Raw genomic sequence first — 22,133 nt, 5'->3', positions numbered from 1 at the left:
AAAATTAGCCTTAGACGGAGTGTCGACTCTATACAAATAAACACTATAAATTATGGTAGCTATATGAGAATAAAAATTGTTTATTATAAAAAAAAATCGTTTTATTTGTTATTTTTTTCAATAAATAAAAAATAAAAAAGTAATATAAAAATGCGTAAAATCCTAAAACTTATAATACCTAAATCCATATTCTACAATAAATAAATCAATACGATCCACGGTGTATAAATCCCATTATTTTTAAATGAATAAAAAGTGCCAATTTGGTTTTGAGCCACCCGAGTTTGCACTTTGCCGAATTTTCCTGGCCGCAATATACAATTTCCCCAAATGATATGCACATATTCGGAAAGCTCAGAGTTTTTCTGATCAGACGGTACCTTTAATTGACAGGTTCCGGGTAATTTTCATTGAAAATTTAACGAAACCGTGACGCCCTTCCGACAAATAACATGCCGAGATACTTGTGCTGTTGGCGGCCATATTGTGAGAAAATTGACTTGTTTAAGAAAAACGATTTTTTTCGGTACTTCTAATGTACCTAGGATGCTGAAATTTTAGTATGTGTTGTAAAACAGAATTTGGGATCTTATAGATGAGGTTTCATTTTCTAATAATGTACATCGGGGACGCCGCAAATGGGTAAAACGCAAAAATGCAAATATCTCAAAAACTATTAATGTTAGAAAAATTCTAATTACACGTAAATATTCGGCTTATTATATTGTTTAATACCTGAGAATATGAATGGTGCAGGTGGCGCCACTAGAAAGTTATTAAAGAAAATATGATTTTTGGGTCGGACCTTCATGGGAAAAATTAATTATTGCTCGCCCTGTATATGTCACAAAAATTTCGTTTATATGGCGTTTGAAGGAGAACTAGTAAAGGTTTTTTTCGTGGAAACTTTTTTTTAAAATAAGTACTGTTTAGCGTAAAATTCCAAAAAACTGAAAATGCCAGAACTCGTTAAAAAAATTTCCAAATATGTCATTCCTTATATAAAACTAAGCATTTTCGCCTAAACACTTTTTTTTATTTAAATTATAGTTTAGCTTCTGAAACACTTAAAATTTTTTTTTACTTGCTTATATTTACTCACCCTGTATACGGATCTTGCCCAAAAAGTATACAGAGTTCTCGTCGGAGAAAGGAATTTCACACGTTTTTTTACCAATTTTTGACTTTAACTTGGTACCGCTCCCTTTGTGGGTATCGAAAAAAAAAATTATTTACGGATCCATGATTGTCAATGTATTAGGAGCTGACGTGCCAAATTTCGTCGTTTCGCTACTCATACAGCCAAAGATATGAATTTTTATTTGCCAAAAAACGCGATTTTTGAGTCGGAGAGCAGGGAGATAATATACTCGCTGACGCTCCTATACGAGGGATGTCTTTTAAGTTTTGCATATAGAAACATAGAGGGCGTCACTAATCAAATGTCATTAGTCAAACTTAACCTCAATCTTTACTTTTCTTAAATTCAAAACGTCAGTGCGATACATATAGTTTTACAGCTACAGTGAATTTTTAAAGTTAGCAAATTGCGCATACCATGGAATTAAACAGAGAACATTTTCGGGCCATTATTTTTTACAATTTTCGAAGGCAATTATCTCAACAAGAATGCTGTGCTGAGTTGATTTCTGTTTTCGGTAATAAAGCACCACATCAGTCGACAGTTTCTCGTTGGTATGCAGAATTCAAGCGTGGACGGGTTAGTCTTAGCGACGATCCAAGGTCGGGTGCACCAAAAACGGCTGTCACCCAAGAAAACATCGATGCTGTGCGTATGCTTATCACGGAAGATCGACATGTGACATATCGTGAGATTGAGGCTTCATTGACGATTTCAAAGACCTCAATTCAAAAAATTTTGCATGAAGAATTACGGGTAAGAAAATTAGTTTCCCGCTGGATACCGCATCTGTTAACTGAAGAACAGAAAGAAGCTAGGGTGTCAAACAACTCTAGACCGCTTTGAGGCAGGAACCTCTAAAAATGTGTACAGCATTGTCAGTGGTGATGAATCATGGATTTACTCATATATGAACCTAAAAATAAACGTCAGTCGTCTGTATGGGTATTTCAAGATGAAGAAAAGCCAACAAAAGTCATTCGTTCTCGAAGTGTATCCAAAAAGATGGTTGCAACAATTGTCTCAAAAGCAGGTCATGTTGCAACAATTCCTCTGGAGAATCAACGAACTGTTACTGCCGATTGGTACATTACCATTTGTTTGCCGAAAGTCATCGCTGAGCTTCGAAAAGCGAACCCACAACGACGAATCATCCTCCACCAAGACAATGCAAGTTCGCACACAGCCCGGAAAACTATTGAATTTTTAACTTATCAAAACGTCGAATTATTGGATCATCTTCCGTACAGTCCCGACCTAAGTCCCAACGATTTCTATACTTTTCCAAAAATCAAGAATGAACTGCGTGGTCAGAGGTTTCAGACGCCAGAGGAACCAGTTAACGCCTTTAAAAATGCAATTTTGACAGTACCCACAAACGAGTGGAATAACAGCTTTGACAACTGGTTTGAGCGCATGCAAAAGTGCATTAAATTTCGTGGAGAATACTTTGAAAAACAATAAAGTCGTTAAAAGTGATTTTTTGTTTTATTCCAGCTGCATATGCAAAACTTAAAAGACAACCCTCGTATAAAAATAATTGATGGCAACAATAGGGATCGAACCGGCGGACCATTGAGTACGTTAAGGTTATTGAGTATGATGCCTGAGGTTTCAGGTTCGATCCCTATGGCTGCCAAACAACTTTTTAAACTTTTTCTATTTTTATAATAAAAAATTGGACACCAAAAATTGGAACACCAAATTTCCTTTCTGGCCCAAATACGAGGGCGGGTCAATAAGTCCGTGACTTTTTGGAAAAAAAAAGACAGGTTTTTATATAAAAAGTTATTTTATTTTTCAACATAGTCTCCTTTGAATTCCATACACTTTCTCCAATTTTTTTATCCCTTCGGAAAAATATGATTTGTCGAGGTCATTAAAACAGGCATTTGTTTGAGAGATGATTTCGTCGTTGGAGCCATTTCTTTAAGTTTGGGAATAGGAAATAGTCACTGGGGGCTAAATCTGGAGAATAGGGCGGATGAGGAAGTAATTCGTCACCTAATTCATGGATTTTTGCCATGGAAACTGCACATGTGTGGACCCTTGCATTGTCCTGGTGGAAAAGAACTTTTTTTGGCCAAATGTGGTCTTTTTTCTTTCAGTTCCTCATTGAATCTATCCAATAAGTTGGTATAATATTCTCCATTGATTGTTTTCCCCTTTTGAAGATAGTCAATGTGGATTATACCGCGTGCATCCCAAAAAACGGTCGCCATGACTTTATTGGCTGACAAACCCACCTTTGCCTTCTTGGGCGCCGATTCATGAATAGACTTTATTTTCTCTCAAATATAAATACTGCGAAAATATTTATGCACCTTCTCAATATAATCTATACAGCAATTTGTTTGAGGCAACCAAATTATAGAAGCTTACTCAAGATGTCCTACTAAAGAGTTAGATAGAGTTTTAATTGTATAAGATTTTATAAAAAAATTGGAGTTTCTGATTAAAAATTTGAATTTGCTATATGCCTTGTTAAAAATATAGGTCAATACTGTCACAAGATCTAAGAATCTTACCATTCAAGCTATAATCATATGAAATAGGTTGTACTTTAAGTGTGAAACTCATTACACAGCATTTAGTGACATTTTCTTTGAAAAAAACCATTGACAAACACTTTGCAGGTCCTGCTGCAATTTGATACAAACAACTTTTTCACTGACAACCTTAAAGATCTTGAAATCATCCACAACAAGAAGGCTTTACTATAATTTTTTTTGAATAGCATCCACAAATTCTAACTACTTGAGTTCTATAAGATAAATTCCCGAGAAATCCACTGTTTTGACTGCTGTTTGGTCTCCGGCGTGTTGTGGTGGATCCACGTTTCGTCTACGGTGACGAAACGACGCAAAAATTTGTCCATATTGCGGTTGAATAACGCCAAACACTCCTGGGAAATTGTCACACGGTTGCGTTTGTGGTCGATCGTGAGCAAACGCGGCACCAATCTTGCGGAAAGCTTTCTCATACCCAAATGATCATTCAAAATTGAAACTACTGAACCATGTGAGATCCACAATCTCTCTCACTTTCAATCTCTGATCGGCTAAAACCATATCGTAAATTTTTTCGATTGTTTTGGATGTAGAGACCTCGACTGGGCGTCCAGAACGTTCGGCATCTTCCGTGCTTGTACGGCCACATCGAAATTCAGTAAACCACTTCTTTACCATGGAAATGGATGGTGCAGAGTCCCCATAATATTTACCAAGCTTAGCCTTGGTTTGAGTGATTCGACACGAAATTCACTTTTTTCCATTTTCTTCTCAAAACAAGTGGTAGTCAACAGCTGTCAAACACAAACTAAATGACGCAGCTTGTTCAAATTTTGACGGGCGTCAACTGACAGTTCTCTGTTGACAGGAGCAGAGTTGCCATTGCCATTAATTAAGGGTGGGAAATTCAAAAAGTCACGGACTTATTGACCCGCCCCCGTAACATTAAAAAAAAAATAATAACAGGGAGCGGATTTGAACCCAGGACCTTTTGCATGCAAGACAAGTCAGAAGTGCCTAGGTATTTCTTATTGTTTTGATCGTATTTAAATGAACAAACAATGTTATTATACCCACCGTGTATTTATGGTCATTTTGCCTAAATATTAATTAAATTTCCAATATATCAGAGTATAATATTATCATTCAATTCAAAGATTTTTTAATAAATTGTTGATTTTGGTTTATTTATCAACCGTATATGATCAATGTAGAATATACGTATATGATATACGATTTCGTTTTACGCTTATATCTAATTTTTAAACCTGATTATTATTTATGAAAAATCATTGTTTCTCATCCATATTATCCAATAAACTACTCTTTTTCTTCTATGTTACTGACTCCTATAAAAATATAGGTGTCACATTTAAATAAAAAGTGTTATTAGATTAAGCATTCTGAACAGTTTTTATTTATATAATTAATTGTGTTACGCCAATGTGCTGTTTGATCCTCAAGACATTGACATTTCGTAGCTTACTACGGCTCGGTACTCGAAGGAAGAAGCGATCGTCGTCACGTCAACCATTTCCACGCGCTCTATGTGCAAGAGTGAAAGAAAAAATAATGTTGCTATTGTTTTTTTATTTAAATAACTCATAGCCCCCCACCCGCCCCAAATACTTGCCCAGTAAGAAATCCCTTTGAAAAATCACTGTTTTTGTATTAAATATTTATTAATACACGTATATATAATTATATTAAATTTAAAAAGACAAACTGTGTTATTAGATTAGATATTAACGACAAAACCAGCTGTTATTCATGCGTATTATTTTGGAAAACGATGATTTTTGAATACAATTTCTTACTGGTAAGAGGTGTTGGGTGGGTGGGTGGTCAACGGTAGGGTTCCTGAAAAACGTTGTAAACCAAAAATAAACGTTTATTTAACCATCGTGTGTTGCTTGGGATATAAATTTGATGACAAGAGAAACGAACTGGGCGACTCTCCTAAATGAATCACAATTTATATTCTGTCATCGCCTACTACTACAAACAGGAACCGAAAAATGCACCGCAGTTTCTACGTTTGTTTATCTGTTGGAGTGAGTGAGAAGGACATGGATGAGTTACTTACAAAGTAATTAAATAACCAAACCATAATCCAGGATGCATCGGGAGCGCACATAAACGTCTAGAGTGTTAGAAATATGAATAATTACGATCACAATTTACTAACGAACACCTCGCGATAAATGAATAATAATTATCGTAACCCGGTTATAGCGAACGCACTGTGAATACGATCGGAATTCGTGTAGTATATCAGATGGCAGTTAAACGATTGAATCTGGTATCAGTTTATTTATGTGTCGAATGCCCAACCCAGGGAGGATTACGAAACATGTTCGATACAACAAGTGTCATAATAATACACATATTGCATTCGTTTTTTTTCCTGGTCCTAAGATAAATTTAGCATTACCTCCCTATGTAAGAGGATATTCTTATGTTACCCTATGTCCCATTTTGGTTCAATTGCACGGTGTCTAAAGATAACTATGAACCTCGTTTCTTATATTTTCTGACTGAAATAAACCATAGGGGCCACGAAGTACGTGCTAAACTTCATTCTCTATCAATACATTAAGATATGACTCGTAATGCGAGTAATTATAACTGTGCACCAGTGATCTAAGTCTTCGGTTGTCTATGGTCTAACGACATCTGTTGCATACTGACGTCACACGCGCAGAGAGACAAACAAAAGACACAATTTGAGCGGAAATTCTTGAGAAAAAAATCGTCAGAAGTACTGAGCGAGTGCTACGCGTACCGCGTCTAAAAGTAAACTGGTCGTATAAAAATAAAATAAATTAATGCAAAAAAAAAAACGAAACGTAAGACATCTCGGGTTATGTGTATAGCCGATGCCGCATGCATAACCGACATCGACTCGTCATGCAGTTTTTAAAACTGTGACCGATTTTTGTGTGGATTTGCATGTAAGTGACTAGGTTTACTTGGTGTGAAGTTCATTGGGTCACTGTTTTTTTTTCTAGATCGTATAGATATCGCTATACAGAATGTCTGGTTTTACTTTTTGAAAAAAAAATCCAGGTGCGTCTTAAGAAAAAAATAAGAGAAACTTTTGATGTTTTTTAAAAGTATTAAAATGGATTTATAAATAATTTAAAGGGAAAATTCCAGATTAGGGCTCAAAATCTGAAAAATTTATTTATTTTCTATAAAAACCCTAAAAAAAAAAAATTTTTTTTTTTAAATTTGTTCCTTAAGAGTCCCAATATCAATGAAAAAAACCCTACATTTTGATTTTTTAATTGTTCGACATACGACGCTTTTATTAAAAAAAAAAAAAAAAAGGAGATTAAATTATGTTGATTTTTCATAAAAGACTGGGGCTCTTAAGACGGATATTTAAAAAAATATATATATATTTTTTTTAGAATTTTATCAAGACGGACCTGGGGTTTAAACTTATGATTTTTTCTTTTAGAAAAATAAATATTATAAAAAAAAAAACTCCAGGCCCGGCCTAAGAATTTGAAAAAAAAATTTTGTACATAACCCCAAATTTTTTTCCCCAAAATTTCGTACTTAAGAGCCTTAATTGTAATGAAAAAAACTATGTATGTACTTTTAATTTTTTTTTAATAGTCCTGGATTTTTTTTTTAATTTTTAATAAAAACTGAGGCTCTTAAGACGGACATTTTTTTTTAAGACGGACCTGGAGTCCTTAATAAAATTCAGACTTTTTTTAGAAAAATTAATATTATAAGCAAACTCCAGGCCCGGCCTAAAAATCTAAAAAAAAAAAGTATTTTCCACAAAATCCCAATTTTTTTCCCCAAAAGTTCGTTCTTAAGAGCCTCAATTTTAGTGAAAAAATCTATGTACTTTCAATTTTTTATTTCCTCGTCCTGAAATTTTTTTTTTAGGTTTTAATAAAAATTGGGGCTCTTAATACCGATATTTTGAAAAGAAAATTGCCATTTTTTGAAAATTTTTTGAGATTTTTTTTGAAGTAATTAAATTAACTTATTTCAGGTCCGGCCTTAAAAATTGAAAAATAAAATTGCGGATCTTTCTGTAATTTCTTTCTTAAGAGCCCCAGTGTCAATGAAATAAAACAACTCTTCAAATTTGTAATTTTTTAATACAGACATGGAATTTTAATTTTTCTTTTAAATTTGAAGAAAATTTATTACAATCCAGGTCCGGTCTGAACATATGAAAAAAAATTTTTTTTTTTTATATATAAAGAAAGACCCTACTAAAAATCCTACTTTTTTCAAAATTCCTTCCTTAAGAGTCCCAATTTTAATGATAGAACCAGTCTTTTTTAATTAATTTAAAACAAAAATTAGGGTGATTTTAAAAAAAAATAAACTGTAAGAAGTTAAATTATGTTGATTTTGCATAAAAATTGAGGCTCTTAAGACGGACATTTTGAAAATGTTTTCAGATTTTTTTTGAACCTTGAAAAAAATTTAAATTAAATAAAGTCAAACCAGGTCCGGCCTTAAAATTTGAAAAATAAAATTATGGATTTTTCTGTAATTTCTTTCTAAAGAGCCCCAGTGTCAATGAAAGAAAACACATCTTCAAAATATAATTTTTTAGTATAGAATATGTGGTACGTGATACAGTAATAAAAATGAAAATGTAAGAAGTGAAATTTTGTTGGTTTTTCAGAAACAGTGGTGCTCTTAAGACAGACATTCCGAAAAAAATATTGACAATTTTGGAGATTTTTTTGAAGACGGACCTGGAGTTGGAAGAAAACTCCAGGGCTGGCCTGAAATTCTGAGAAAAAAAAATTTTCTATATAATCCCAACTTTCTCCCCAAAATTGCATCCTTAAGAGCCCCAATTTCAATAAAAAAAAAAACATATTTAATTTTTTTTTTAATACAGACCAAGAATTTTTTTTGGAAAATTTGAATCCAAAAAGAAGTTATTCCAGGTCCAGCGCTTATATTAAAAAAAAAAATATATTTAATTTCAAATCAGTTTAAAATGGTCGATGCCTTAAGAGCCCCAATTTTGATTAAAAACTTTTCAATTTTTTTTTAATACAGACCTGGAATTGTATTTTATTTTTTCAAGTTGCCTCTAATGAAAACTGAAAAAAAATTCCAGATCCGTCTTTTGACATTTTTTTAAACTTTTTTTTCCGAAAAAATCGACATTTTTAAATTTTTTTTTTTGAAAACGCACCTGGAATTGTTTGTTTTTGGGTTTTCGTCAAAGCCAATTAAAAACAAATTCCAGGTCCGTCTTTAACAATGGGTGATTCTCAAAAAAAAATCATTTCAAATCAATAGCCTAAGGAGCAAGGCGTAACATTTGTACATTGACAAAATTAAATACATTTTTCCGAAAAATTCGACAACCATTTTATGGGAACAAAAAGGGTCATTCTCTGAAAAAATGTCCGTAACAATAATCTTTGTTTATTCATTATTATGCCTTCTTGCTTAAGGAAATTAAGGTGTGGCCAAGCAATCAGTTATGCAACAGCGACACTGTTGTCCTATACAAAAACAAACCACGCCCAGCTGTTACTATTAATCATTTTCTACTCAATGCCATCTATACCAATTAATGATTCATCCACGTTATTTGATGGAACCGTAAATTATGACCAATACCGTTTTATTTTTTAGCCCACATGACGCCATTTAAATATCGAGATAAATACCTTATATTATAGAGATTAAGTAACCGAATGCCACCTAATGGTTTTGAATGACCCATAAAGCAACCTGTGTATATATAGTCCTAGCAGATGTTGTCATTTTTATACCGTTTATAGTTAAAACAAGGTGATCGTCAGCTGTTAAACAAAATGTAAAAACACTTGAATGTTCCCCAGATTTATATTATTTTAAACGGATAGATCGGTATAATATGGTAATTTTCAATTTTCTCTCGTTTATCTAAATCTCTCGGAGGTTTATTGACCCCCCAGCAGTGTTTGCCCCTTGTATTAGCTTCCTCCGTTTGAGCAACAAATTGAATTACAAATTTACGTTTGTATAATACGACCATTATATTCTACTGAGCCTACTTTATAACAAATGCAATAATTAGTTTCACATTTGGTTTTTACGTTGAGTGGTTTTTTCAAAGAATGACTCTTTACAACTTTCAAACGTCTACTTGATTAGAAATTATGTATTTTGTTTTATTTAATTAAGTCAAGGCATACGTTATAAAATGATCCCTTCTCAAAAAAATGTATATTTTTTTTAAGGCATAATAATGAATAAATAAAGATTATTGTTACGCACATTTTTTCAGAGAATGACCCTTTTTGTTCCCATATAATATGTGTCGAATTTTTCGGAAAAATGTATTTAATTTTGTCAATTTACAAATGTTACGCCTTGGTTCTTAGGCTATAGATTTTTTAATAATTTTTTTTAATGAATAATAAAAAAATTATACATTTTTATTAGTATATTGTCTATTGATTTTAAATGGGTTTTTTGAGAATCATTCCAGACGGACCTGGATTTTGTTTTTAATTAGCTTTGACGAAAACCCAAAAACAAACAATTTCAGGTGCGTTTCCAAAAAAAGAAAGTCAAAAGTCTTAAGAGCCCCAATTTTTATAAGAAATTAACATAATTTAACTTCTTACATTTTCATTTTTATAAGAAAATCGTCGTATGTCAAAAGATTAAAAAATCAATTTAATTACACTGATTTTGTCATCGAAATTGGGACTCTTAAGGAATAAATTTTGACAAAAAATTGGGATTTTTCTTCGGGTCTTTCTTTATATAAAAAAGAAATATGTTCCTTAGATTTTCAGGCCGGACCTGGAATTTTCAATTGAATGTTCATTTTTTCGAAAAAAAAAATCCGGTTAAAAAAAATAATTTAAAAGACGGATCTGAGTTTTCATTAGAGGCAACATAAAAAAAATTAAATACAATTCCAGGTCTGTATTCAAAAAAAATTGAAGAGTTTTTAATCAAAATTGGGGCTCTTAAGGCAGAAATTATAGAAAAATCGACTATTTTAAACTGATTTGAAATGAAATATATTTTTTTTAATATTAGGGCTGGACCTCGAATAACTTCTTTTTGGATTCAAATTTTCCAAAAAAAATTCCAGGTCTGTATTAATAAAAAAAAAATTTTTTATTAAAATTGGGACTCTCTTAAGGATGCAATTTTGGGGAGAAAGTTGGGATTATATAAAAAAAAATTTTTTTCTCAGATTTTCAGGCCGGACCTGGAGTTTTCTTATGGAAAATTATAATTTTTCCAACAAAAATTGCGGTTTTATTAATAATTATTCTTAAGGACAGACCTAAAAACTTTTCCCAGTCCAGGTCCGTTTTCAAAAAAATCTCAAAAATTGTAATTTTTTTTTTTCAGAATGTCTGTCTTAAGAGCACCACTGTTTATGAAAAACCAACAAAATTAAAATTCTTATATTTTGAAGACGTGTTTTATTTCATTGACACTGGGGCTCTTAAGAAAAAAGTTACAGAAAAATCCACAATTTTATTTTTCAAATTTTAAGGCCGGACTTAGAATAATTTAATTTAATTACTTTTTTTAAATTCTTTAAAATAAATTTCAAAAAATGGCATTTTTCTTTCGGCCTTAAGAGCCCCAATTTTTATTAAAAAGTAAAAAAAAATCAGGACTAGTAAAAAAAAATTTGAAAGTACATAGATTTTTTCCCTAAAATTGAGGATCTTAAGAACGAATTTTTGGGCCAAAAAATTAGGGGTTTTATAAAAAATAATTTTTTTTTCTCAGATTTTCAGGCCGGACCTGGAGTTTTCTTGTAATTTTCCATGGAAAATTATCATTTTTCCAACTCCAGGTGCGTCTTCAAAAAAAACTCAAATTGTCAATATTTTTTTCGGAATGTCTGTCCTAAGAGCACCACTGGTTATGAAAAATCAACAAAAATTATATTTTGAAGCATTGACACTGGGGCTCTTAAGAAGTAAATTATAGAAAAATCCACAATTTTATTTTTTTAATTTTGAGACCGGACCTGTTGATGATGATGATGTTTCTGACTGATGCTATAGATTTTTTTAAACAAGAGAATGACCCATTTCAAAAAAATATATTTTTTACTAGTCTACATATGTGTTTATATAATTTTAAAAGTGTCAACAAAAATTCTAAATATAAGGGTCTATTGATCTGCGATATCAGTCTCACATAACTGACCCATTTTTATTTTGATGACATTCTTGGGAAATAGTACAAAATACTAATTCAACTTTGTACTATTTAAGAATTTGTACTAAAAGCACTTTGTGTATTTTTGTATTTGTACTAAACAGATCTTGCCAGGGGTGACAATATCTTTTAGAAAATGACCCTTTGCAAGTCTTCTTGAATAAAAATAATTTTGTTTTATTTTTGAACATTTTTTTGGGAATGACCCATTCAATTTTTTTTTAATTTGACTATTTTTTGACACATTTTTTCAGAGAATGACCCGTTCTAAGCCTCCTTGATTAAAAACCGTTCCGTTTTATTTAAGTTTCGAATTATCAATATTTTGATAATTTTTGTGAGAATGACCCAGTTCAACTTTTTTCAACAAGTTCATAAGCAAGCATTCCAAAGCCTTCTTGTCTTTTTGTCCTTCTAATTCTTTTTTTTTTTAATTTTATAATTAAAATTAAACTAAAAAAAAATTCTAGCTGCCTTAGTTTTAGACGTTTTCATCATTTATTCGAGAATGACCCATTAGCATTTTTTTCTTAATTTTGGACATTTTTCAATACTTTTTTTTAAATTTTACCCAATTTTCAAATTCAATCAAGTAAGCTTTGATATAGAGAAAAATTAATGGCAGTTTTGGCAATTGCCCGGAGAATGACCCATTCCAATATTTCATTCGCGCTTTTTAATTATTTAAGTTTTAGCGTAGTATGCCATGACTAACTGTCAATTTAATGAATTATTAATCAAGGAGGCGTGGAAAAATAAAACTGTTTTTCCACGTCAAATGTCAATTTTTGACGTTTCTTTTTCAATATAATACTAGCCATGACTAAATGTTAAAGCGCTAAATTAGACAAGGAGCCTTGGAAAAATATATCAAGTAGGCTTTAATAAACAAAAAATGTAAATAAATCAATTTTCCCAAGCCTACTTGACCGTATATAAGCGACGTCACTAGTTTCAGAATGTCAATTTGTGACGTTTCATAGTGTGCCATGACTAATTGTTAGTCAAGGAGGCTTGGAAGAATAGAACGGACTAAGCAAATCAAGTAGGCTTTGAATTCGATCGTTATCAATCAATTAATTAATCTAGCATGCCATGTCATAACAACTTTGTTTTTTAGTCAAGAATGCTATGAAAAATTGCACAAGTGATAAATTTTGAGATGGTCATGGCACGTTAAATTGACGTTGGATCATTCCAGACACAACTGTCAAAAGTTGACGTATGAGGGAGGTGTGATTGTATTTCGAAGGTCACATACATTTCAAAAACATTCCGTTACTAAATTAAACCGCTTTTACAGATAATAAAAACAAAACGCTGACGTTATCATTTAGCATTTGTCAATGTTACCAAGAAACGATATGCCATAATCGATTTGTACAAAGCCAACCATAATTAAAAGACCATTACGTTAACGACAAGATAGCATCATATCGTACCGATAACTTGATGGGCTTTCAAGTGATTTTCTTTTGTTTTTAAATGAATTTACCTGTAACTTTGGATCTCCCAAGGGCTGAGACATGGAGAGGGACGATGAACTTTGGGCTCCATCCAGCTCTAGATCGGACGAACCCGAGTTTAGGGGATGAAAGACGCTGTCGTGCGATACGCTCAGCCCCGGGTGCATACTCGTCGAGTTTCGCACGTCGTGACTGAAAATTAACAAAAAAACTTTTAACAACTAGACCAGTAGAAATTTTCCTTAATTTTGATCAGTATAAAGTTTTTTAAATACAATTCAAGTCGAAATAACCATTGAAAATTGTTGAGCAGTTGCTCTGACAACGCTACTCACCGCGTTATATGTCTTACAAGCTTTGAGTCTACGGTTTTTGGGGTATCATGCTTCACAGAACCATGATGTGATAAGCTCTTTAATATATAATATGACTGCAGTTTTACTGAAATCAGACCCACAGGAATAAAGTTTTAATTGTCACGTGACTTTAAAAGCCAATACTTACAAAATTTGCTAAAAATCAATAATTATTTCCTAAATAAACCCCAAATACCAAATTTAAAACAAATCGGACCCATAGGAAAAAAACTTTCGTAGTCACGTGACCCTAAAACTCAATATTTCAAAAATTTGTAAAAAATTAATAATTATACCCTAAACCAAACCCAAATACCAAATTTCATTCAAATTGTGCAAATACCAAAAAGTTATAAAAAAAAATTACCACATAAAATAATGATACCCATTAAATCCCGATTAGATTTTTTTTTATCATTAGGACCCACTGTGTTGTAATTTTTGTCTAGCACAATGCCTTGTATAGACCACTGTATCGCATGAATATTATATTATATTACACGGAAAATGCTAAAACGTCAAACGTTGCCGAATTATCACGGCTAAAAGAACCCGACTTGGTAAAAGATATGCACATATTCGGATTCTCCAGAGTCTCTTGAATAATTCCATACCAATTTCAGGAAGTTCTGAGCTACTTTAAGGATTTTATCAATGAAATTAGGAAGCAAGTCCGAGCCGATTCATCCACGTTGACGCCATGTTGTAAAAGTCGGCATTAAAATCGCGCGCAGACGTCAAAATCGACCATTTTCAGACGATGATTTCGGGTATAAAAAAAGGTTTTTACCTTATGATTTGTACATGGAAAAATAGTATAAAGCCTTAGGAACAGTTTAACATCAATTCTGGACCGATTCCAATCGGTTTTAGTAGTTAAATTTCGATTATAAAAAGGGTCTTTTTTCGCCGTTTTCGTTGCCATGGAGACGCCGGCCATAACACCGGCCATAGGTGACTCGAACGAGGCTCTTGTCTGGGTAGATTTTTAGTACTTCTTTGAAAAAAAAAAATACTTTTAGGGTACTTGTAAAAATAGCGAAAAAATTAAATTTTAGTATGTTATAGTAAAATGAATGGCGCATCTGCTCGATTGGTTTTGGTTCCTCTATCACATACCGGGTGCGCATAATTAATTACCAAAGTCAAAAAATATTAAAAAATTCATAACTCAAAAACGGTTTTACTTAGAAGTACGGTTAAAATTGCAAAACATTCTGCTTATCACACGCTACAAACCGTCCATAAGCCATTTGGCTCTAGGAGACGCCACTAGAAAGTTATTAAGGCTGGAAAAAAAAAGTGCGAAAAAGGGTATTTTCAACTGAGCGCTGCTCACCCTGTATAAATGATAGCGTTAAACTTAATACTTTGTTTTATTCGGAAAGAGTGTAGGTATAATTGATCCAAATGAATTTTTTTTATATTTTGCACCATAAAAATTTTACACAGAAAAAACTAAAAAAAATCAATTTTTTGGGTTTTTTTGATTTTTTTCCAAAAAAAGTCCTTAATAAAAATTGTAGTTCTCAATAAGGCAAACATATCTTCTGCGAGTCATTATTTCCGGAAAACAACTGTTAAACCGTCAGAGGGGCTAGAATATCACTCATGTCTGAAACTTTGGAGGTTAAAAAAAAATACTTCCCGTATGCTGAGAATAACCAAAAACTATACCGCACTGTCTCACGTAAACCCCAATCGATCTGTAAAGTTTCATAACATTCAAAGAAGCGTTGCGACCTGTAGCGAATTCCCATTGGAAAAAATGGAGAAAAAAAAAATTTTGACTTTGAAGGCGTCCTAGTCCTAAACAAAAAAACAAATGAAAATTTGTAAATAATCAGGTTAAAGCCTCATATTTCCAGATTATAAAAAGGTGAAAATCATTTCTCTACCCTAATTAGAAAAAAAGTTATAGGCACTTTTATCCGACAAGTCCCGAGGTCGTGCGAAAACTCCAAAAAAGAAGCGGCCCAAACGAAAATCTCTAAGCTCTAAATAGCTTTTGACATTCCTGAATAACCTTGAACATCATCACACGACACCGACGCGCACGTTAACGTACAATTCACGGCCTTTCGATTAGCGGTGTCAAACATTTGAAAAATGAAAGTTGACCTTGAATTTTAACCGCAAGGTCATTATTCAGCTCCTCATCCAAACACCTCAAACTTTTGTCTGAGACATTTCAAGTTTCGCAAAGGTATATTTTCGCTGGTATGGATGGGTTTCAAACTTAAAATCCCATGAAAAAGATAGAATTCAAAATAATTACATGCCTATTTCTTTTTAGCACACGATTTTTTCCATAAGTTCATCTCTGTCTAGCCCATTATTCTATAGAAGAGAAACCTCAGAAAAAAAGCCTACTATACTTTATAATTTAAATAAAAACGCGCCCTTTTATGGGAATTTTCGCGGCACAACGAGTGTGACAGAGAGAGACTTATGGCTAAAACCGTGTATCAGACAGTACCAATAATTATTCAAGTGTACAAAACAACAGTGTGGTTGCAATTTAACCTCATCTTTCCAATAATAATTTATCAATTATTGAAGGTAGCAAAATACATTTTTGGCGCCCAACAGTGTGTTTGCAAATTAACCTCGTTGTCTTTTCAATAATTTATTGTCAATTGACGGTGGCAGAATAATATATTTTCTTTTTGCCAACGTTCTAGCCTAGATTAGGCTATCATCAGGCTAATATAAATAAAATGTATTTTTCTTTACTGTTAGTAATATGGAGTAGAAGTTATTTTCCAGACTACACTCAATTGCCTGACGGCAGAAAAAACTGTAAAAATTAGCAGAGAATGGCTAGCCACTTAACTGCTTGCAAATTAAATGAAATTACTTTACGTGATATATATCTTAATTCCAGGCAGTTGGGATCGTTAATTTTATTATCAGAAGGAGCCCCAAGTCTTTTATGTGTTTATAAAAATACTATTAAAGCACTTGAGTGTCCTTTTTTGTACTACAGGCTTTTAACTACTATTTTTCTCTATTGTTTCATCTATATTATATCCCTGCAAAGAACCACAGCTTCACTGCGTGGAATAATGCAACGAACAACTTTAACGATTCATTTAGTTAAGAAAAAAAATTAAAAAATAGTAGCTGACTACTAATAGCATTAATAGTTCAACTGCCTGGAATATTAGATTGAATTGATGGATGAACTGCTTGAAACTTGAAAAATCTCCTTGGAAATTAACTGCTTAACTGGTTAGATCGTTTGTTTACTTCAAAGTGAAATTTAAATACAAAAGCGCTCTCTATCGGCACTTTTTCGCGTCATAACAACTATGATAGAGAGAGAGACTTACGGCTAGGACCATGTGCCAGACAGAGATAGGTAGTTAGTTTGTTTTCTCGTGGCGAAAATGAAAAGTAGCGTTTCAATATCCACCCATCTCTGTCTCACTCATTATAATTACCTCCTCACTGGTTCCTCGTCGGTGGACAGTTCCTCCGTAGACCGACTGCGAGGTCCCTCCGTCTCCCTCTGCTCCTGATGCGAGTGCACCACGTGATCGTCGCTCGTTTTCTGCTTTTTCCGGAACCATTTCTTCGGGTTCCAGAACTTCCGTTTCGAGACCACTGGAAATAAATAACGACTGCGATATCAATTGGGCAAGCTCAACGTTTGCAGCACCAAAGATTGAGATACTATTATACCTTTAACAAGACACATCTCTTCTACGCCCTACCGAAAACCACTCAAAAACTCAGTAATAAAAAGAAAATACATCCACACAAACTAATGCATGGCACAAAGCAAAATTATTTTCTCGCTCTCTCTAATTGGGTTAGACGTAAAAGTCTGTTTCGTTAAAAAAAAAAAAATCTCCATAGTTTTAACACAGATGAGCGGCGATAAATTGAATTGTTGTTACTGGAGCACGTCGGGACTTCTCTGAATCATTTATCTGAAATTCAATGACTCACCACCGTTTACATAACAATGTAACTGTCGAGTTTTAAGAGAAAACAAACGATGATCGGAATTAAACAGTTGGTGAGGAAAAAATTGGTGTTTTTATTTGGTATGTTATGGAGTATTCGGGTTCTATATAAAATTCCACTAACTATACAGAAAATAAGGTTTTTCTTCCAGGCATCCCTTGTCTAGTATTGGGCCCCTTGAGTTTCTACCTCAGAAGTGTCTTATATCCTATTAAACAGTATTAATTTCCCTTTAAGATACTTTACATATCGTCGCTGTAGCACTATTTAAAAAGGTTTTTCTTCCAAGAATCCCTTGTCAAATGTTTGGACCCTTTGGGTCTTTACTTCAAGCCCTTTACTCAAAGCCATATACTTCTTTATGGAAGTGCCTTATATCATAATAAATGGTATTAATTTCCCTTTATGATTTTGTATATACTATGGGTGTGGTCCTACTTAAACTATAGGAAATAACGTTTTTCTTCTAAAGGATCCCTTGTCAAGAATTTGGGCCCTAGACTACTCAAAAGTCATTTATATTGGAAATGTTTTATATTATAAATAACAATAACAGTACATCCCCTAAAATTCTCTAAAAAAATGTTTGATATGCACTGGTTTGCACCTTGATAATTAATAAGATACAAGTTAAAAAGAGACAGAACATGGCAAATTCCAGGGCCCATCAAAAGTTTAGTTGAACTTATGTTTATATTAAAATGATTTTATAGAAAATATAAGTGAGTTTGTTTAGTCCAGGTGCTCCTGTAATATCTTATCTTTTACTGTATAGATTTTAATGATATTTTCGATTTTGGTACTTAAAACCTTCTGAAAATCTCATAAATCAAGAATCATAAAGTACAAAAAACCTGGATGAAAAATTACGAATGAACTCGCTCTAAGTTAATTGGTACTAACTTTCCTTTACGTTGCTGTACATGATATAGCTGTAGTCCTATTTACCCTATAGAGAATAAGGCTTTTTTTCGAAGAATCCCTTGACAAGTATTTGGACCCTTTGGGTCTCTACCTCATGTCTCTTTAAATAAAGTCGGTAGAAGGTAAAAACGATTTTGACAATTTTTGGTTTTTTTCGGATACTTTGCTTCCATTTAACCAACTCTGTAACTCTTACGGTTTCCGAGATCCCAATGATCACCCTCGAATTTGGGACACCCTGTACATAATATACTATAGTCCTATTAACCCTACAGAAAATAAGGGTTTTCTTCTAAAAATCGCTTGACAAGTATTTGGACCCTTTGGGGTCGTCAAGGGATTTTGGCAAGGCCCCTTGTTTTATTGGAAGTGTCTTATATTATATTAAACGGTAACAGTACATCCTCTATAATTCAATTATTATTAATATATTATAAATTTAAAAAAATGTTTGATATGCACTGGTTTGCACCTCAATAATCAACAAGATTGCAGTTTGATACAAGCTAAAAAGAGATAGAACATGACAAATTCCAGTGACCATCAAAAGTTTAATTGAACTTTATAGAAAATATTTATGTTTGTTTACTGTAATATCTAATCTTTTACTGTATGGATTTTAATTATTTTGTCGATTTTGGTATCTAAAACTTGATTTAAAAATTCCATAAGAATTATACAAAATTAATCTATCAAAAAAAGACCGTTAAATGAACTGTTGCAATAAGTGAATGGTCATTTCTCGTTCTCTCTCACTCTCATAGAAAACCAATTTGAACAATTAAAGAGTGAATATCAAGCAATTTTCCACTGAAGCGCTTGCGTTATGCGGATGATACAACCCTCAGGACTCGTCGAGAATATGGTTGTTCGACACTTAACAGTAAGATGGCGTCCGATGTTTGGATGCGTGTCTGTCAGATCGCGCCACATAACCAAAACATCCCAAATTGGGAGCAAACATATACATAAACAAATCAACGTTTCTTACCGATTTGATATTTTTTACCACATAGACACATGACGAAGGTGCCCGCATCTATATACGATCCGCGGACAACTTTCTACACGCCTACCGAACGATGGGCGAACCAAAACTAAATTCAAAATGACAAAGGTAACTTTATTTTATTAAGTTAATTGCCCGAATGGGTCGGCTCAACGGTATTATGTAAAAACACAATCGCACAACATATTAGAACGGATCTTTTATACAATATATAAAATTAAGGTGAATTTTCAGGTTGGTTTTAACCTCGTTTATATAGTTTGAACCTACACACCAGCCAAAAATTTTAAACAGGTTGAACTGCTCCAACTTGGGGTATGGTCGATATTGACGTGATTGGTGAAGTATATATTGATCAGTCCTCGTATATTGTGCACTAATCAATTGTTGTCAGAGAGAGATAAGAGAGGGAGCAACTGCGAGTGTGAGATGAAGAGAATAAATGAAAGGTCCGAAGGTAGAAAACAGGTTAGGATAAAGTTATGTGGTGCCCTCCTAGGGGAATGAAAAATTCACTTGATGCGTTTTTCATCAATTCCTCTTAAATAACTCGGCAAATTGAAATCCTAGGAGAGAAAGTGAAATTTATTAGAAAAAAAGTACTTTATTCACATAACACATTTTAGTATAAGGATGATTTTCGCATGAGATCCGTATGCCAAGTAAAAATTTATATTTTCTTAAAAAATTATTTTCAGATAGTTCAGTTTAATTCATAATAATAAATTAATCTCTCATGATGGAGTCAATTTTTTGTATCCTCGTTGGTCCGTTTACCGATGCCGAATGGAGTGTATGGCGCGTTGCCTAGGCGACGCCTAATAACTATGAGACGTATGACCAACAAGAGGCAAAAATAAAGACTCATTTAAAATAAAAATCTTGTATGTTATTTTTTCAATTGTAAAGTTTAATTAAAATTAATTTTAGCTTTAAGTTAATTTTCATGTTGATTTGATCATTTTTTTAAACAAATTGTTTTAAATATATTGGTGACCTTGGAAAAGTCCAAAAAAAAATAACCTTGAACCTACGAGAAGGGAAAGGAGGAAGGTGATTTTCAAGGTCATCTCAAGGGTTCAGAAAAAATTTACGTTAAAATGATTGTTTGTTTTTTTTGTGTGAGACCTTGGCAAGGTTTTAACAAATGTTCTAAATAGTATTTAATTTTTTTGTCGCGAAAAAAAATCCGTTTTCAAAATGTTAACTTACGAAGCTTAATTGTCAAGGTCATTTAAAGGTCGATGGTTTAAAAAGGCCGAAACATTTAAGATTTGTTGTGACAAGGTCAAAAAAAAAAAACACTGTTAATAGATATCAAGTTGAGGGGGTTAATTTTCAAGGTCACTTAAAATTTTTTTTTTAAACCGTTAATTAAATATATTTTTTTTAGAACCTTGACAAAATTTAAAAAAATTTTATTTAAAAAAATCGTTATTGCAGAGATATTTTCAAGGTTATTTAAAGGTCAATACCCCAGGGAAAAACGTTTAAATGTTTTTTCGTAACCATGACAAAAAAATTTCAAAATATTATGAACTTAAAGAGTTTTTCATTTTCAAGGCCATTTTAAAACCCAATAAATCAGAAAAGCGAAAAATATTACGTTGATGTTTCTTCTTTTTTTTTTTTGTAACCTTGGCAAGGTTAAAATAATAATATTCAAAACAGTAAAAAAAAATTATTATTTTTTGGTAACTTACGGAGCTTAATTATCAAGGTCATTTAAAGGTCGATGGTTCAAAAAGGCCGAAACATTTAACGGGCAAAATGTTATTTAAAAGATTTGTTGTGACAAGGTCAAAAAAAAACACTGTTAATAGATATCAAGTTGAGGCCGTTAATTTTCAAGGTCATTTAATAATTGAAGGACATGACCTTGGCGAGGTTAAAAGACCGCTTAAATACTTGAATTGAAGAGGTTCATTTTCAAGGTCATTTAAAGATTTTTTTTTCTCAAAACCTTGACAAAATTTTGAAAAAATTCGATATTGCAGAGGTAGTTTTCAAGGTTATTTAAAGGTCAATGGCCCAGGGAACAACGTTTAGATGTTTTTTCGTAACCTTGACAAAAAAATATGCACTTAAGGAGTTTCATTTGCAAGGTCATTTAAAGCCCAATAATTCACAGAAAAGATATTACCTTCAGATGTTTCTTTCGTTTTTTTTTTTGTAACCTTGGCAAGGTTAAAAGAATAATATTCAAAGACAGTAAAAATTATTATTTTTTTGTGACCTTGACGAGGTCAAAAGAGACCGTTTTTAAAATTTGAACTTGTGAAAGAATTTTAACGTCGAGGGTTCAAAAACAACGAAATTTTTACCGGAAAATTTGTGACCTTGAGAAGGTCAAATTTCAATTCAAGTTCAATTTTCAAGGTCATTAAAGATGAAAAGTTCACAAATATTTTACGATACATTTTTTTTCTTGGTGACCTTGGCAAGGTTTAAAAAACCGTTCATAAAGAGGTCAAAAGTGAGGATAATTTTACGTTAAAATAACAAAAAAAATTCGGTGACCTCAATGAGGCCAAAGCAAATCCCTGTTTCAAAATTTCA

General features: G+C 32.6%; 1 protein-coding gene across 7 annotated transcripts in view; it reads right to left on the bottom strand.

Annotated features, from left to right (window-relative positions):
- LOC126744412 (uncharacterized) overlaps positions 1–22,133 on the bottom strand; it is a 69,657-nt gene that overhangs the window by 41,197 nt on the left and 6,327 nt on the right. For 4 of the 7 annotated variants that reach the window (XM_050451801.1, XM_050451806.1, XM_050451802.1 and 1 more), the window contains 2 exons: positions 17,113–17,275; positions 13,340–13,502 (listed from right to left, as the gene is read on the bottom strand). In XM_050451801.1, coding sequence (XP_050307758.1) covers positions 13,340–13,502; positions 17,113–17,275 — 326 coding nt within the window. Of the gene's footprint in view, positions 1–5,737; positions 6,422–13,339; positions 13,503–17,112; positions 17,276–17,353; positions 17,385–22,133 lie in introns of those variants that run through there. The other 3 variants (XM_050451804.1, XM_050451805.1, XM_050451807.1) reach the window with 3 other exon arrangements.

Source organism: Anthonomus grandis, chromosome 14, assembly GCF_022605725.1.
Source record: "Anthonomus grandis grandis chromosome 14, icAntGran1.3, whole genome shotgun sequence".
NCBI classification, from domain to species: Eukaryota; Metazoa; Arthropoda; class Insecta; order Coleoptera; family Curculionidae; genus Anthonomus; species Anthonomus grandis.
The sequence above is the reverse complement of the archived record's forward strand: the minus strand, read 5'-3'. Positions and strand labels throughout refer to the sequence as shown.